This window comes from Amphiprion ocellaris, chromosome 4, assembly GCF_022539595.1.
Source record: "Amphiprion ocellaris isolate individual 3 ecotype Okinawa chromosome 4, ASM2253959v1, whole genome shotgun sequence".
In the NCBI taxonomy this organism is placed as follows: Eukaryota; Metazoa; Chordata; class Actinopteri; family Pomacentridae; genus Amphiprion; species Amphiprion ocellaris.
Window position 1 is genome coordinate 28725121 of NC_072769.1, and position 19112 is coordinate 28744232.

Sequence of the window (19112 nt, forward strand, 5' to 3'; positions counted from 1 at the left end):
ACAGCAAACTATAATACCGATCTCTTACAGCTCTTCAAGTCAACAACATCATGTTTACACTGGTATTATGTCGTCACAGCTTGAAGACTGCAATGATAGAAATGCAGCAGTATTATTCTGTATAAAAGTGCTATTCTAGACACTGTGTGTGGATAGGTGATAGATAGATAGATAGATAGATAGATAGATAGATAGATAGATAGATAGATAGATAGATAGATAGATAGATAGATAGATAGATAGATGATAGATAGATAGATAGATAGATAGATAGATAGATAGATAGATAGATAGATAGATAGATAGATAGATAGATAGATAGATAGATAGATAAGGAAAATAAAGTGGAAATTGTGCAGCTAGAAGAATCAAAATAATGTGCAAGAAAAAGCTGATGGTGCTGGTAAATTTAAAAAAAAGGTTATACTCAGAATTGTTGCACATGCCTTATTTGCACATGTGGAAAAATGTACATAGTCTTTATTAAATCTTTAGTTTTTAGTCTTATTGTACTCTTGTTTTTGTTTTCTTGCTTCTCCCATGCATTATTTGTATCTAGCTGCTCTAACAGGCACATTCCCTCAGTGAAGCATCAATAAAGTTTATCTTATCTTAATTATGGCTGCCCTTATTTTTATGTAGACACTTTACTGGATTATTCAGTTCAGATTTCCTTCTTTTCTACCACCAGTTGCAGAAAACAGTAAATCTCTACTGCTGTGTTTACAGTTCATTGGAAAACTCCACGTCCCATGATGCCTTGCGGCCTACATGACCAAACGGAACGCAGGTCAGAGCGGCCGTTGACAGCTGAGCTTCAAGTTTGCTGAAGGGAAACTTCAGCGCCGACTGCGACCTTGAACAGAAACAAATGAACCAAACATGTAAGTTTAACTTGTTCCGTTTTCTTTATCGCTTCCTGACGGTTCTGTTGTTGTCCTGTCGCTTCGGTGTTTGTTTCTGAAACTTTGTTGAAGGGAAATTTCCACGGCGCTGCGGGAGGGTGGGATATGTCCGTGGGTGGAGGGAGGTGTTGATGCTAGTTGTTGTGCTTTTTAACATCCTCCGAATAAACCGACAAGCGTCCAAACTTCAGTCATAACTTCAGTGACACTTTGGTTACACGTAAATGAAACAGTAGTTTATTTAAAGTTCGTAATTTTGTCTTGTTTTTGTGTGTTTGTAGCTAGCTAGTTATCTTCTAGCTGGAACCCTCCCTGGAGTTTAGCTAATTATCTTATCCATATTAATGCTAGCTAATGTGCTAAACGTGAAATGTAGAATCTCTGGTCACGGTATTTACGGTATTATTATGTAATATTAATTATAGCTTGTGCCACCTCACCTATTTGGCTAAACCACATAGGCTTTGTGTAAAACCATCCTTTAGTCTCCACCTCCTTCTCTGTCACAACCACAAAAATATATGGTGAGTCCCGTTTTCTTGTTCAGGTGGTGGTTTTGAGGTAAGAAAAGCTTTTGTGTACCTCTTATTTTTGCGGTACACTCAGACAGCAGACTCACACAAGGTGCACCCTCTGTACACACTAAAAACTGCAGGGACATGAATAGCACCTTTGTGTTTAATCTGCACTTTATTCACTGTGTATTCAATAGTGTTGACGGAGATGTGAAATACTGGCATTAACCCAGGCAGAATGGAAAACACAGCTAACCCATACACAAGCTAAAATAAAGTCTAAGGTATATGAAGTAAGACGCCCAGCCTTCAGCCAAGGGGAAAGAATGATTAATCTGCCTCAGTCTGTCTCTCTCTCTCTATGGGTTCCTTGTTTGGATCTTAAAGTCCTCACACAAATGTTCACTTATTTTAGGAAAAGATTCACAAAGGTTGAATTTTAAAAGAATTCTGTTAAAATGAATAACTGCAAACATTTTCAAAATGCACTAAAGTACAGTTAAAAGTTATTAACACAGCCTTATAGAGTGACAGCTATTTAACGGCATCTATTAAATACTGTCTGTAGCACTGCATTAGAGACTGTCAAGTGGTGCAAGTTGGCATCAATTGCTTGCTCAAAAATATTCAGTTTTTAACCTGTTTTTTGATCAAACGATTTCTAAAAAACCATTTGAGGAATTGCATACAGACGTTTGGCTTAAACCAAAGTAGAATGACAGTTTTTTTGGTGCCACAAGATAGAAACCTGATGGACTGGAGTGCAATTTTCAGCACATCTTTTTCTTGACTCAAAAGTGGTTTTGCTTTTTAATGTCCAAATTCCATACTCTGCAGGAATAAACATTTCTTGCTGCTATTGTCAGCCACTAAACAAGTTTGCTGAGTGTAGAAGTGGCTCATAATGGAAGGGATTCAGCTCAGAGTTCAGCAAAGTTCAGACATTTAAGCTCCTTGTTTTGTGAGCAAGATCTTGTGTGATGTAATTGAATATTTTAGCTATTTCCTATGATGTCATGACTGTGGCAGACTGTGCTATTTTAGAACAAGAGTAAACTTACAGAAACTACTGTGCCCCTTTTTTAGTATATATGGCAATACACAAGACTGAGTGACTATTAATTCAAGATTGAAGAGTTTTGTCACATTGTCATACACTATGGGCATTGAAATGCAAAAGGACTGTTCCACAAGGCTGTGCAATAACAAGCAAGACATGACAAAAAAACATTTCTTACAATAAAAGTAACAATAGTCATAAATAATGAGGAGTAAATAAAATGTAAAATTAAAGTACAGTGTTACAGTCATGTATGTGTCAGTATGTTATGTTGATGCATACATTGGTTGTTTTAAAGACAAGAACAGTGATTACAGTCATCTATTTGCTTTGATGATTGTAGGTTTCCAGCATCCTTGTTTGCTGATTTTTCTGAACCACCACAGAGTGATTTTGTTCCCGGTATTAAGTTAAGCCTCATTTAACAAGGAGTGGTGACCTCTCTATGAGCTGCATGTTAAACAAGTTATTGTACATGCCACTACTGTTGTCCTATAAGTAGTCTCCACTAATATTCCATAAAGCATAAAGCAGATAAGACATTCACTCGCTGGACTAGACTAGAATAATTTTTTAATTTTGTTGTCTTAGGTAGCCAGTAATTAATCACTGATTACTGCCTGTAAATCAGTGACCAGCAGTGCTGGGAAACAGACTTGGCAGTGTGATAAAGGTTGAACTACAGGAGAAAATCTAATTTGTATAATACTGTTGAGACCATAGCCTGGATCTTTGTATTATTTGTTTTGCAAATCACTGCTTTCATGAGGAAGAGGGAAGTCCTAACCTGCTATATGAGAATAACGTGAGCGCATGCTGACTCACAGACTTCTATCGTCCTTTTTTTAAGTTGCTTCTGTGTCTCAGGCTCACACTGTGGTAAATCAGCACGCTTTTTTCTCTGCACGTCCCTCCTCCTCCTTCACCGCCTCCCCTCTCCTTCCCCTTTCAGCCCCACCTCCACCCTGCCTCACTGTTGCTCTCTCTCTTTCTGACAGGATACACTCAGGACTGGACAGAAGCCGGCCGGTAAAGCAGCACTAGCAGCAGAGAGTGTTTAAATTGACGGGAATACTCTAAAGGAAGTATGCTACACTGAGCACCAAATGCTAAGATAACCTCTGCAGCGGCACTGTAAGTCCTTTTTTTAAATACAGTTTTACTCTCAGTACAGTATCTGCGTTTGTTCCAGTGTTATTAGCATATTAGCATGCTGTCTCTCCCATGTACTGCTATTCCCGTATTCAGCCTCTCTCGGTTAGTGTTCATCAAGCACCAAAGCATTTACCTAATTGTTTTCCTCTACTCCTGGTGCTTGTCATTTCAACACAACTTAAATTAATGTTGTTTGTGGAATTTATGTGATTTGTGCACAAAAAAAAGAAATTAGTGAATGAGGGATTGACTCTTCCATTTACTATTTGAGTCTCTTGATCATTTTCTTATAGTTGAATCAGTCGTGGGAATTCTTAAATTTAACTTCATGCTTGTCTCTTTGTACTTTTGAACCTGATGATTAGATATTCCAAGGCAGTTTCATTTTCAGTCAGATATGACAATGCAAGGTAGACTTTCCTTTCTGTCTGTTCTTTTATGTTTCAACTGTTTCTGGGCTTGCAATTAATTCAAGCAAGTGTATGATGTGCATCATAATATAAGATGCAGGCAGGATTGAACATGCCTGTGTTATACTGTAACTGTCATTACAGATGGCAGCGTCTTAAAATAATAATTTACCTTCCCGGTTTGTTTAGCTTTAATATCAGAAGAAGGAGGTTATAAGTTAGAGAAACAAGATGTGCTATGAAGTGCGTCACATATTTTCCATCTAGCAAATCATCTCCAAAGAATGTTAAAAGTTGAGAATAGCCCTAAAAGTTGTGCAGAAATCTGTTGCCCTTATGTTTGGCTTTCAGAGTGTCTCTGAGACACTAACTCTTCTACAGTAACCTGTAATACAATGGATGTCATACAGATTTGCAAATTTGATCTGGTTTGGCCCTGAGTTACACTTTCCTATGTTTCTTTTTTCAAAGTTGGACATATCAGTTGTTGGTTATGAGAAAACTAAACGTCAGCAGAGGTCTTACAAATACACGAAAAAGACCGCCTAATAATATTAATCAAAGACAATAATTTAAGGTGTTTAATCTGCATTCAACAAAAGGCTTTATAGAGTCTGCTGTCTCCTTGTTGTTTTATACTGGTTTGCAACATTCTGCCATTCTTTGAAAGCTAAATCCTGCTTACTGACTGATTTAGAACTTTGGATAGCACTGATGACAATTTATAGTCTGAATTAACTATTTCAGCCTTGCCTTTTGATCTGACAGTAGCATTTTTGTCTTAAAGGTCATGGCAGTGAGTAACTCAGCAGGCCCACTCTTTGTGGTATACTGGTGATATCTTTAACTTTGAGTCAGACAGGTTGTTTTGTCCTGCCCAAATCTCAAAGATCTACAGGGCGATTATGCTGGATTAAGTGTCTGATGTTTTGAACCAAAATTGTGAGCGTCCGTTACTGCTTCTGCAGCAGATCTTTTGGGACATGTGTTGAGTGAACAGAGTAGAGTCCTCCTTAGAGGGTGAGCGGTTGGTATTTGGGTTTTTCTGACCACTTTCTTTTCATGTGGAATTGCTGTCCAGATTTAGCTCTCCCAGTTGTCAGGGTGACATTCTTGTTCACGGTGCTCTGTTGTTTCCCGTACTCTTTTTCTTGTGTTATTTCTGTTTCATCTGCGTTACTAATACTAACTGGCTGTCATCTTTTTTACCAGATTATTTATTGTTACATTTAACGGATAGATTTTTTCATTCACATTTCAAATAATCATTCGTTGCAGTCCTGCCCTTTCCTCCTGCTCTTCAGATTTTTATCTTAGCTGCTTCATTTGTATCAGTTCATTTCCTAAGCTTTTCCAGCTATCATTAATGTGGCAAATGTAAATATTTGTTTTGTATCTGGCATCACAACCTGTGTTTTGTCATGATGCTTTCTGTTTGCATTATGCTGACATATCCCAGATATTTTAAAATAAAGATATCATTTCTCATATAAGCGATATCAGTAAAGAGATAATTTTACAATTTATCTGCGTTGTTTAAAATTGTTACTTGACAAAGTCATGAGATGACACCAGCTTTACTGACTGTCTTCGCGTAAGTTTGAATTTCCCTCTTCTCAGCTCTTACCGGAGTCTTCTTTATGATTGATATCACAAAATGACTCATAAATGTGTACTTTTATGGTAACTTGGTGAAGTACCTGTGGGTTGCTAATGGTTAACCAAACAATTCTCAAATTCAGGACTATGATGGAGCCTGGTGGTTCAGAACAACTCTATTTGCCGATAATGAGTGCATGAGGTCATTTATAGGCTTAGTTGTCAGCCTGACGCTCCAGTTTCACTTCAGGGCAGATTATTGATTTTTTTTGCTGTGTGGACTTTATGTGCCTCAGGAATATACAGGGTTGTTATTGTTATTTGGTCGTAAATGTGTGTGTGGTTGTCACTGATAAAACTTAACAATAGTTTATTAACTCTTAAAGTTTGCAGCCCAGTGTGCAGTCAGTTTGAAGTTTTATTAATTCTGATATTTTTCACTTTATAGCCTTGGTACCAAATTATTCCTACATTTACTTTGCTTGTTTGGATTGAAATAGAGCAAACGATCAATGTGGTCTTCCATTATGTGTAAGTGTCACAGATGTTGTAACTTAAGTAGGAGAATATTGCATCAGTTGCATATCCTGTCAGGCATCATATTGCAGTTTAATTGTGCCATAAATGTCTTGTGATTCCCGTGTATGTAGGCAGGTAGCAGGTATTATGGATTGTTTGAGGACTTAATGATGCGCTCTGTCCGTGACCTGATGCACGTCCACTTATCTCTGTACAAAGCTGCAGAAACACTGTTGGCTCACCTTATCCTACTGGCTGACAATGTTAAGATATTTAATCCAACCTGATGTTTAGATTGGTGATGAAAGGAAGATAAATTCAGCAGAGGAGTTGGAGATTTTAAAGAACTTGGCTAATTAAAGTTTTGATGTTTTTCCGTTGTGCATGCTTTGTACGCAGTCGCAGACAGATTTTCAGAAGTAAACTACAGACCAAATATTTCAAAGCAACACATGCAACACACAGCCTCTTAGCCCAGCATCTAGTGCCTCTTAATTAATCAATGGCAGCAATCCTCAAGACCATGTGTGCATCATTCTCTAGTGTCCTGAAAGCCAGAAGTATGAAGTGTTTTGCATGCTGGAGTTGACTGAGTTTATTTAAACTCCTAGGGATTTAAAGCATTTGAAGCAAAGGCCCTAGTTACTGTCATTGTTGGTCTTATCAATGTTTTTTCTAGATTTTGATGAAGTGAAAAAAAAATCACAGCCTCACTTTCTATTCAGTATTGTTAACTTTCCTGTTCTATTAACAACCTTAAAAGCAGATGTAGACGTCCTGCAGGTTATGCAAGCAAATAGCTTGTTCTTGTAGTTTGAGAGACAAAAGAATATGCTTTTGCCTTTCTTTTCATTTTTAGTATTAACCAGAGTTGTCTTTTTTTTTCTTAGTCTATCAACTTTAAACACCGTTGTACATTCAATTGTGACCATCTTTTGCCAAGAACACTTGCACACAGTTTTTGAAAATACACTACATATGTTGTAACCAAAGAAATGCCTATAATGTTTGTACAGTTTTCTTTGCTGCCTTGTTAAAAATTTAATCATTGGCACTCCAGCTGCTTGGGTTGTGACCCCTTACAAATAGAGCTATAGCTGTAGTCCTGAGAAAGTGCTTCCCCTTCAAAACATCTCACATGATTTTACTGACAAAACCTTTGGATAGAATTATGCAATGTTTTACAAAATCGTAAAGGTTAGGAAAAATACAAAAAAATTAACACTAATTTTGGTAACACAACTTTTTTCTTTTTCTTTCCAGCTATGAAAGTAAGTTGTGAAAATGGTAGTGACTTAAGTTTTAGACATTGAGGAATTTTGCACCTGTTTGCTAAAAATGTTTTGGTGGAGATGATATGGGATGTTCCAGTTATATTTGTGTGGCGGGGGAAAGCCAGTGAAGTGTTCCTGAACAAGAAGCTGCATGGAACTGTATAGGCAAAACTGGCTCACATTTTAAACATCATTATTCAAATGCCTATAAATGCTCTTTTTTTCCCTCCTCACATTTAGTGTGTACATTCAATTAAAATGAAAATAAATTTTTAATTTAATTACATTACAGTCATAAACAATTTTGCATCAAAAATAAATGCCTCAGAAAAAAGCTGTTTAAAATTGACTGCTTTTAACCTAATTGATTTTAGATTTTTAGCTACAGGTGGCATAGTGGGACAGTGGTTAGCACGTTCTGGATTTAAAAATTTGATCCTCCTAGCCTATTTATGTGGCGTTTGTGCATTTTTTCCATGCCTGCCCTCCTAAATGTCAGTTTAATTCTTGACTATAAATTGGCTGTTGGTGCATTGTTGTTTATCTCTTTGTGTTAGCTTTGCGATGGACTGGTGACATATCCAGGATTTACCCCACCTTTGGAGCAATGCTGCTAGGATAGGTTCTTTACAGGAAAAAGTGGGTATAACAAATTGTGGGATGAACTGGTGAAAGACGCAAAAAGTACTTCTCTTTCACTACATATGTTTCATGTTATATTCTTTTGTTTTACTCCAGTATAAAAATTAATTTTATGAACTCAACAAAATATGCTAAGTGGATCAAAGAGTTACCTGCCCCAAATTCCACTTAATTTAATTTTACTTTTTCAGAAAACTGTTGTAGTTCATGTTTTGTCATATTTCAGAATCCCTCAACAATGTTCCAAACACAGTATATCATTTGTACTTTGCTGCAATAATTATAAAACAACAACTGACATTTTGTCTTGTTATCTGTTTTAACTTAAGTTTTGAGTCTTCTTTTGACTGCACACAAGAGATAAAAGAAAAGAGGCTTTTGGCTTGTGTACAGACTGTGGCTCATCCAATCTGCTAATGATAGGATGAATAGAAAGTGTTAACAATCAGTGTCTTTTTTACCCTCTTTCCTCAATCCCCATGTCTCAAATGCACCCCTCAGAGAACTGCCTGAGTGCAGGCGTCCTCTGTCCCTCCCCCTCCTGGCTCAGTCTCTCTTCTCTCTTGTGTGCTTTGGCTCACGTACACACCCTCCTGGAAGGGCATTGTTTGCACAGAGTACCAGTGTTGAGCTTTTCAAATAACCTTCACCTCTTCAGCTCAGATTCAGTCCAGACTCCAAGGTACGAGGCAGTACTTCAGTTCAGGTGTGCCATGAAGTCAGCAGCACAAAACACCATCATTTCTTACTGTAATTCCTGCAAATAATTTATTTTTATTCTGTCAAATTTAATGTCTCACCTGTCCTGGTAGCGTGTACACTCTGAAAAATCCTTGATGGCATTTTAATTCTGTTTTGGATGGCTGTCTGTTTTTGAGGTTGGTGTACTAATCTTCTCTACAGCTCCATTATGTTCTGTTTGAATGATGTCCGAGCTGATTACTCCGCTGGCTACATTTTTTTTCTCTGGCATCCCGCCTAGAAGGCTAAAAAGATGGGAACACAATAGAGGGGGAGAGGGCTAATAACCAGGCCCTCTGGTGTCACCCCTAAGTGGCTGACAGGGTCTCAGTTGGCTGCATGGTCAACTAACCAATGATGTGTTTCAGTAACTGCTAAATTGGAACTGACGTGCAAAAGCTTGGACAGGCCTCTTTTCTCTTTCAAAGGCTGCATTGTATTCATATTGTGTACATATGAAAATAGGATATTTTTTACAGGGTCTGTATTAGATGAGTGTTATTCCGTTGTGGATAATTGTAAGTAAGAACCTGCACTCTCCTGTCACATTACTCCATAGATTTACTGTCAGAAATGGTCATACTGATAAATACTCATAATGGTGAATATAAAAAGTGAAGTGCTGTGACTCCTGTGACATCTCTAAAACAGAGAGAGACGATTGATGGGCAAGTGTTGGCCACAAACCAGAACACTCAGCTGATTGGATGCAGTGGAAGAGACCAACAGGGACATAAGATGAAAGGGCCTCTGCTGGGGGTGGTCATAGTGATACTGGTGCTGGTGCGTCGTTAATTCATGTGTAGTCAGAGAGGTGTGTTTGATGGCGGATGTGTACACAGCTGCAGTCTTCAGCCGTGTCATGTGCATATGTGCGTGTGCCTGCACTGTAGTTGCCTGCGGCTGTTGCTTTAATTGGACCTAAACCTTTGCCCTCTGGCCAGCATGTTTTATTGACTGCAATAATTAAGCTGACATATCAACTGTCCTTTTGTTCCCAGCCGGGATAAAACATGAAACCTTTATGAAGCTTCAATTAATGAGGGAAGTGTTATTTTAGCAATAAAACACAGCTAAATACACAGCTATTTGAACTGTATGAGAATATCTTCATAATTAATATAAAAGTGCGTACATGTTAAAATCTTTGTGTAGGGGTTTCCACATGTCAGCTAGCAAAAGCTCAAACTGGTGCTTTTGCCGACAAGGGCAGTGATGGAGAATCTAGAGGGGAGATCTGCTGATGTTATGAACTTTGAATAAGGTGCAAAGCAAATAATGTTTTACATAAGACATATCTTCATCAGAGTGAACACTATAAAAGTAACTCTGATGAGGATCCAGTTTAAAACTTAAATGTGTATTTGACTATATTGATTGCGGCCACTTCCATATACATAATATTATTTTTTTGTGCTCACAGTACATTATTGTACATTACCATATTTGCCTTTAGTATTAAAGTCCATATCAATCCTTCTGTTACCTTTAAAAACAAAATGTAAAGTTTATATATGATTGTGTAGATTCAAAGATAGATAAACTAGGTGGCATTATTGACTCATACTGTTTATTTGTGTTATATGACAAACTGGACTGAATAATTTACAGAATAGAAGTTCAGATCCTGTCAATTATTTTGTAGCTGTACCTTCTGTTAATATTGACTCTGTGTGTAATTCATAATGCCTGCCCTACGTCTTGCTGTACAGTGTGTTTGTAGGACTGTAACGTTGCGTTGAGGAACCTGATCTTTGTGGAGCTTCAGGCAGTGGTAACTCTATCTTTGTGACCCTAAAACACAAACTGTAGGCCAGGCCCTGCTCTGTTAATAGTGAAAGACTTTTTAACAAAAGGGGTTTGAAAAATACAGCAGAATAATATATGCAATTATGTGTATCAGACACTGCAGTCTCGATGGGAATTCCGGGGTTGATCGTCTTTATTTTCATTATGCTACTTTGTGTCTCTTAACTTGTTAATTGTAAGAGTTTCTGTAAAAATAAATATCTTTTAACATGAAAGCAATATAAATACATATATGGCACATACAGTTCAGCATGTCACTGGACTTGGTGTTTTTCTGTGCTAGTGATATTTTTTCAGTGTGATCACAGGAATACAGTATGTTAGAGTGGGGTTTCACAAATAATTGAAATATTGTGCAACCCACCTCAATTTTTAAAAAGACAGCCGACCGTCAGAAATACAGTTCTATGCATTACTGTTTGATCAGTTGTGGTTCTATTATTATTCTAATAGTTAAAAAAAACACAAAAACTGCCATAATGTTAAGCAACTATGTCCCAGCTGTCCATTAGATTTACTTACTTGCGTGATTTAAAACAAAATGTCTTCTCACCGTGTTGCACTTTAAGTATGTTCTAATGCATACAATATGCAGCAATGTGTAAATAAAAATACGATGTCAGACATTCTTTCACATTCCTGAAACATTCTAATGTCTCTTCTGTCATCTTTTCCCCTTTGTATTCTCTTCTCTCTCTTTAGTAATTACGCCCTGTGGCAGCCAGAGTCCGATGCCTTGGCTGCCTGTGTTTTCTCTCTGAGGAACCAGAAAGCCTCCGTCTCACAGTGGGACTCCCAGCCCTGAGTCTGTCTTCACCCTGAACCCTCCAGCCCCAGTCAAGCTGTCACACCCTGCCTTCACTCCCTCCTCTTCTTCTCCTCTAGCTTCTCTTTCTCCTCCCTCCTGGCCCCTACAGGCCCATCTGGACTCCCAGCCAGCCTTCTCCCTCCATGAGGGGCAGCAGGAGGCGCCGGGGGCCCTGGATGTGGACCCCCAGCCTCTTCAGCTTTCTTCACCAGGAAACCTCCGCGACCTAGGACAACGACTGTACCACGATGTATCCACTCTGACAGGTAGGTCAGGGTTAAGGATAAGCAGAAATAGTGAGTGTCACATATAAATATACAAATGAGATCGTAACTTAAACCTATGAGACCCAAAACCTACTGGCGTGTTTGAAAGGAATGTTTACTTTAATGTATTGTCAAAATGACACCATTTATTAGAGCCAGAAATGGAAAAAACAGAAAGAATTGTTGAAGTTTCAACTTTTGACAATATTGTAATCATGTGTTGTGCACCTTTCTGTTGGGAAACTTAACAAATTATAAACCTAAAATGAAGATATTCAACCCAAAGCACATTATTGAACATGTCTAATTTTAAAAAGAATGCCAAAAATAAACAATTTGCTTTAACTAGATTCTGTAAAAATGCAAAAAACTCTGTGGTCCTTGGCTCAACTGAGAGGCCATTACTGATTCAGCTGGAAATAATAGTTGCATGACAAAAACTCAAGGACCTTTCAGCTGAACTGCGAGATGACCTTTACACATGCAAAAAAATAAATTATTATAATTCTAATTAAGTTGTAAAATATCTATAGCATATAGAGTCATAATTCTTCCAGTATTGGTAACATGTGGTGGCATGTTGTACATACAGGATTTTTTTAAATTGTTGTAAAAAAAATAATCAAAGAATTTTAACTGTCATACTCTTTAAGTTTTTCAACTGTTACTGCACGAAAGACCTGTTTGAGTTCTCCCTACTTCTAGAGACATCTTCAGCTGTTTCCATAGACTTCAGGACTTTACAAGACTTTCACAACTGTGAAAAAATCCACTACGAGCAAAAATGTGACAGGAACAAAAAATGGACAGAAACGTTTGGGGTTCAGAGGGTTAATCTAGCTGCCTTCTGCTTTAAATATAGTGCACTTTAAATTAAGAGAGTTTTGTAGTTTCATACATTTCTCAGCAGAGGGCAGTGTGTCATTGTAGGTGACATGTCAGCCTCACTGTGGTTGTTAAAGTATTGCTTTCTTTGTCTTTGTCTTTTCTCATACACAATGCTGTACACTCATGTATCTTATACACAACTCAAACACGTGCACACAAACACTCTCCACACTCAGACCTTTGTTCAGACCTGCCAGAGCTCGAGATAGTGAGCCTCCTTTCAGAGGGACAACCCAACTACACTCTCCGAGCAGACAGTGTGTTTGGATATGACAATGACGACTGGCTGCGCACCCCTCTGCTGCCACCAGAAGTCATACTGGGACTCACACACGAGCAGATTGAAGAGACGTTCAAGTACTTCTGTGAGTACTTGGTTTTATTACTTGATTTTAGTGCTTCATTTATTTCCATTTCACATGCTGTGTAGTCTGTGCAGATGGAGTTGCTAGTGTCAGGGTCTGTTGAATAAAGCCCCACTTCACATTCCCCAAATGACTTTTTGGCCCTCGGTGTGACATATTTTATCAATCAGTCAGACTTTATTTGTGTTACACTTTTCATACAAATTTCACAAAGAGCTTTACAGAACAAAAGGAGGAAAACAATAAAACAATATTCCCCAATTCCCTAACATCTCATCCCAAACCTGTTTTACAGTCAGTGTTGTAAATGAAGGACTCATGAACAAAAGGGAATGAAGAACTGAGGAAATGCTATCATGAATAAGTGTAAAGAGGAAACACCAGTGGCAGGTCAGAAATTTTAAATGGTAAACTAAGACAAATTTTAAAAAGTGAAATGTTAAAGGACAGTTAAAGTAGAAATGTACAAATAAACAAATATATGAACTAAATAAATAAATAAATAAAATGAATTAAAGGCCAGACTTGAGTTTGCTTTTAAAATATCCACATGCTCTGCGGCACTCAGGTCTTAAGAAATTATGTTCAAGAGACATCGACCATATTAACAGAAAAATGTCCCGCTGTGGGCTTTTGCTCTTACATTTGGTATTAAGTTTGTCTTGCTTCTGAAAATACCAAGTGTTTTAATTCACTCAGTAGGAACAAAAAATTAACTTAGTTTCTGTGTGTGTTTATAATAAAGAGACTAATCTTCCCTCCTCTCTCCTCCGCTTATACTTCCTGGTTTAAATACCACATTTGTGAGTCACAGATGTCAAATGTCGCCAAGCCGATTAACCTGTCGTCACTTGGCTTAATAAGTGGTCTCCCTGGAGCTCCACGGAGACCGTATCCTGTTGGCTACTCTGACATCATGATGACAATGTTGGCATTTCAGTTGCTGCAGCAACATAGGAAGAGTTTAGACATGTGATGTGATGAAAAGTTGTGTTAGTCCAGACGTCAACTACTGTAAGGCATAAATGACAATTTTTATTGTCTTTATCGATCGTCATAAAACATTTTGGCCAGCTCTAAGATTTAGTGAGTCATAGCATTTCTGCTACGTACTCATTTAGATTATTTAATATTTAACTACGCTCTGCTGTATATTTTGAGAGTTACAGTTCGAGAGCCTCACTTCAGAACAGAATATTTGAACAAAGACGCGTGTCCAAATTACTTCAAGATTTACTTTATAGTGATATTTGCAAATATTCAGCAATAGTTTTGCATGTCTTGTATGCTTGTAGTAGAAAGTGCTCTTCTCTCCTACCAGAATCCACATTTATATATATATATATATATATATATATATATATATATATATATATATATATATATATATATATATATATATATATATATATATATATATATATAGTACTGAATTTGCACTTTCTGAGTTTTGTTTTTTTCATGCCTACTGTACAACTTCTGCAGAACAATTAAATACTCGGGGCCACTATGCATATGTATAAAATGTGATAATTCAGCCTACTTCTAAATGGGAAAGATCTATGGATCTGAACACTCCAAGGTATTTTCTACTCCTGGATACCTCAGTTAATAGTAATAGGATGATCTAAGATTGTATGGTAGTGTCCTCATAATGCTTAATAAGCTGTACCTAGCTGATGCCAAGTCGCACGTTGCTTTAAGGAACAGGACAAACAAACCTGATTCATGCAGAATGTGCCAAGTGTGCCAGTCTGCAGTGTTTTTTGGCAGGTGGCATATGGTGTTGTTTATCAGTGTAGTCTACCACAAGTTACTTCTTTGACGCATGGAGGAGCCACCAACTTTGTGATTAGTGGACAACCTGCTCAACCACCGGAGTCCTGGCCATAGGTGGTGTTGGACCCACCTAGATAAGAAGTTCCTCTCAGTTCTTCTGAGCATTTGTAGCATTTTTTAGTTCATTATTTTGGTTTTACAGCCTGTAGCGTCACTGCTTTGGTTCACTCTCTCTGCACAAGCATCATTTCAATTAGAAACAGACAGCAGAGAACAACGAAAACTGCAAAAAAGTTCTAATTACATCAAAGTGACAAAGTTAGTAACTAGGACTGAAGAATTTGGGAAAAATAATTAACTGATTATTGTGGCAGACATTGTGATATAATTTACAATATATTCTTTCAAAGTCAAGCTTCAGTTCAATATATACTGTGTAAGAGAATGACAACATGTAATTATGACATGAAAACGTGACTGTCATGCGTTTTTTAAACTGTTGACAAAATGGTTTAAACCCTGGATCAGATGCTGCACAACATACATCCTAATCTGCAGCTTTTGTGATTAGCTAAGTGCATAATTTCAAATTGCAATTTTCATTGATTGTTTAACTATATCTGTAGCTAGTAACACAGTGATACATTCATCAAGTAAAGATTAAAAAAATAGATAATTGATTAAAAAAAAAAAAAAGAGCAGTAAAGAGAGCTCACTTCTCTGGTTTTAAAGAGGCTTTGTCCTGCTGCACATTTGACTCTTGGAAGTGGTAGTTGGCAGACTGCAATTAAAGCATTTGTGATCTTCAATAAATAATGATTGTTTATTTATTAGATCAGAAATACGAGCACTGCATTTCAGTTGTGCAGGGCTCTATTTCTATAAATGCCTCGAGCCAAAACAAGGTGGCATATGACCTTCTCAGGTATTCCCACTCATAAATACGTATCAGTGACATCAGCTGACTGTTTGCAGAGACTTGTACGAATGAAATAGTACATAGTAAATATACTAAGCCTCTAGTTGTCAATATCTTACTGAAACTGTGCATAATCGTCTGGGTTTGTTGATTTTGTAGCAACGTGCCCTTGATGAATACTTCTTATTTAATAAATGTATGAACAGTTGTTAATGTTTGACTTAATAGTTTAGGTGATATGATTTCTAAAGAAGCTTATCTGAAAACACTGACTTAGCTTTGATTTTGTTCCTGTTCGGTGCCTTAAAGACCAAACACTTACATGCCTTTATTTGCTGTTGTGACCAAAGTCCTCAAAACATTACTTCCTTATAACCATCTATTTCTCTCGAAGCATTTTGTTATTGCAGTACTGAGTTGTTAACTTGTAGTGGTTGAAACACTCCTCTAGATGAGGATTTGCATGTAACCCATATGTATTTGAGAATCTAATTCTGCAGGGACTAACAAATGCTTGCAAAGACAAGAAATATAATAACACAGACAGCGGAAGTTGTGTCTCTGCTGTCTCTTGCGTGCAGCATTTGACCTGCAAAGAGTCAGTTTGTGGGTGAAAAATTAATGAGGATGTTAATATTTGATTATAAGATGTTGCTGTGTCTGGGGTAGCAAATGCAAGGGCACAGGACGGTCATACTGGACAGTAAATATGATAACAGCATGTAGAATAACTGTCATGGTGGCACAAGACTTGACTTGAAAAGTCACTGGAAATTCTTTTAGCCTTATTGTATGTTAGGTCGCTCTAATAATATAAACAATTACAATCTTCTGCTATTATTCAATTATAGCAACTCCATTCATCATCACATATGAATTAATTTTTTTACTACAAAAATGTCAAGAAATGGCCCCCAGAAAGGCAAGTATTTGGGAATGAATTATTCATGTAAGCACTGACTTGATTTTTGTATACAGACTATTGCCTCCATCAGGCCTGTGTGGGTGTGGCTCTGTCTGCACCGGTATTACGCAGAGCTCCCTCTCTATCTGCTGTGATGTATGTGTGAAGAAAAGAGCAGCCATTGACATAGGCGGAACCTACCATCTCCCTCAATTCACAGGGGTGGATTGGCTTTGTGCAGCATCCTCTTAAACTGCATCAGGTCTCCCTCCCTAAATTAGTTTTTTACTCAAAGCCACGTCTTGAACGTGTTTCACTGATGGGACTCAGTGTGATCAACATCAGGTTTTATGGTTAATGGTTTAGATATTGTTTCCTCCTTTACCCCTCCTCCTCCTCGTCCCCTCTTTTCTTACCCGGTAGTCCAACGTGGCCAGGTGAACGGAGGCAGGCATGACGACAGATGGCTTTACAGTCTGAGGGATTATATATTAACACCGAGCAGCTCAGATTCTCCTGCACACACAAGTGGATACACCCACTCACGTAGACTAGTGGATACTGTTTACCCAAACACACAAGCCAGCAGAATCATGCCAGAGACAAAACTGATGTCTCACAGCACATCTAGCACACAGTAGAATCAGAAGGACGAGGGATTTGACCCATGGACGGAGACACGGAAAGCAGATTTTCCTCGGTCACCATGGAGGTGTGGAGCTCCTCATCGTCTGAGGAGGAGGAAGAGGACAAGAGTGCATCCAGTCTAGGGGATGAAATAGTGGAGGAGGAGAAGAAATGCCACAACAGCAATAACAATAACAACAATGACAGGCTCTGCAGGGAGGTGACACAAGGTGAGATGTGACATTGCTTGATGTGACAGGGCATAAGATATGGCAGGTGGCATACAGAACAGACTCATCAGTGATTTGCATGCTTAAATAGGAGAGTTAAGCAAATGTAGAAGTAAGTTATTGCAAGAAGTTTAAAGGATCACAGTCAATGTGGTTACTTTGCCCAAATGTTATCTGGGGTTGCTGTCTGCTGTGCTCTGTGGTACATTGCATTCTCTAGGTCTCTGTTATCTAAGCGCTTTAATACTTAATAGTGTCCTGCATGTGCTGCAGGGTGCAGTGATGTCATGGAAGATACATGCAAATGTAGATTGTCCTCCGTTAAAATGCTTGTTTTTGCTGCACTTGTCCCAAGATTTAGTTAAAACAAAGTGCCTCAAGACATGTAAAGTTTTGTAAATAAATGTCGCTTCAGTGTTTCCTTTTAGTGTGGTGAAGGTCACTGAGCCTGTGTGTGTGTGTGTGTGTGCGTGTCCATATACACTGCAGCAGCATAATGAAGCCGTGTGTACATGTTAGCAATTGTAACTGGCATAATTTTGAATGCCTGTTGTTGTCTGCATTATATAGGCCAGTAGAATGGAATTATCAAATAGCATTTTAATTACTTTAAGTTCCATTTTTTCCTATCTGCAGAAACAAATCTAAATTAGTATGATACATTTTTAGGAAGAAACTGCTTTTGTGAAAATTAGTCAAATGTGACTGAATGTTCTTCCTGGCAAACAGTTGTGGTTTTGAGGAGCAAAAACTGCAGGTACATTAACTATGCTGCTGCCCTCGTTCCAATTCAGAAATTTCAGGTATCCTTGCTTTTACTTGAATGCCTCAAGCAATGTTCCACTGTACATTTAAATGGATGTGTGCAAAAAATAGTATTATTTACAAAAGATCATTTGAGGATATTTGCTTATTCTCTGTACCAGTTCACATTTGCACTCAATAGTCATGTTGCAGCATTTTTTTACTGAATGCATTTGGATTATAAAGATGAATACGCTGATCTTCTGTGTTCAGTGTGAGCAGGGAGTCTCCGTTATGTCTTCTCTGTATGGGGCGTTCTTTGTCTGAATAGGTATGTGGCTGGCACCTGCTCGAATACTGCGACATGGGCACCTCTCCAGGAAAATGAGACACTCTGGACAGCTTTAATTTTACGTTTGCATAAGCTTGTGCTGGACATTGTGTGAATCTGTCTATATTGCAAGTATTTTAAGCTAGGAAGGCTAACATCTTAATATGATTTTAACGTCCACATATATCTTTACACTGACGTATATGTACAATTACCGCGGTAAAATCTGTTGACACCGAAGACAGAAATGTCCAGACAGTTCTATACTCGGAAAATTTTAGCTCCTGCCAATCTTGTCAAGAGTCCAGCTTCGGAACAATGCAGATCAATCTGAATCCTATTCATGGAGCTCATCCATGCCCGTCTGACCCCCCACAACACAACAGACGTCATAAGTGTGCCTAAGTCAGCAAGGTTTATCCATTAGAACAGCATTAGGGTAGCAGTTCAGAGTACCTGCCTGGATTTAGCTCAACCTAGACCCTAAAACCTCTTGCTGGCATAGTGAAACCTCTTTCCTTGATCTTCTCTGTGTTGTGGCAGTCAGGTCAAGAGGAAATAGATCAGGTATTTTCTGGTGGGACTCGGATGGATGTACAGTTGAAGCGTTTGCTAAAAAATG

The 19112-nt window shown here is 38.1% G+C and overlaps 1 protein-coding gene across 1 annotated transcript in view; it reads left to right on the top strand.

Annotated features, from left to right (window-relative positions):
* Positions 1-19112, top strand: part of hap1 (huntingtin associated protein 1) — a 47901-nt gene that overhangs the window by 16595 nt on the left and 12194 nt on the right. The window contains exons 3-5 of the mRNA XM_055009807.1: positions 8738-8761; positions 11392-11703; positions 12768-12956. Coding sequence (XP_054865782.1) covers positions 8738-8761; positions 11392-11703; positions 12768-12956 — 525 coding nt within the window. The remainder of the gene's footprint in view (positions 1-8737; positions 8762-11391; positions 11704-12767; positions 12957-19112) is intronic.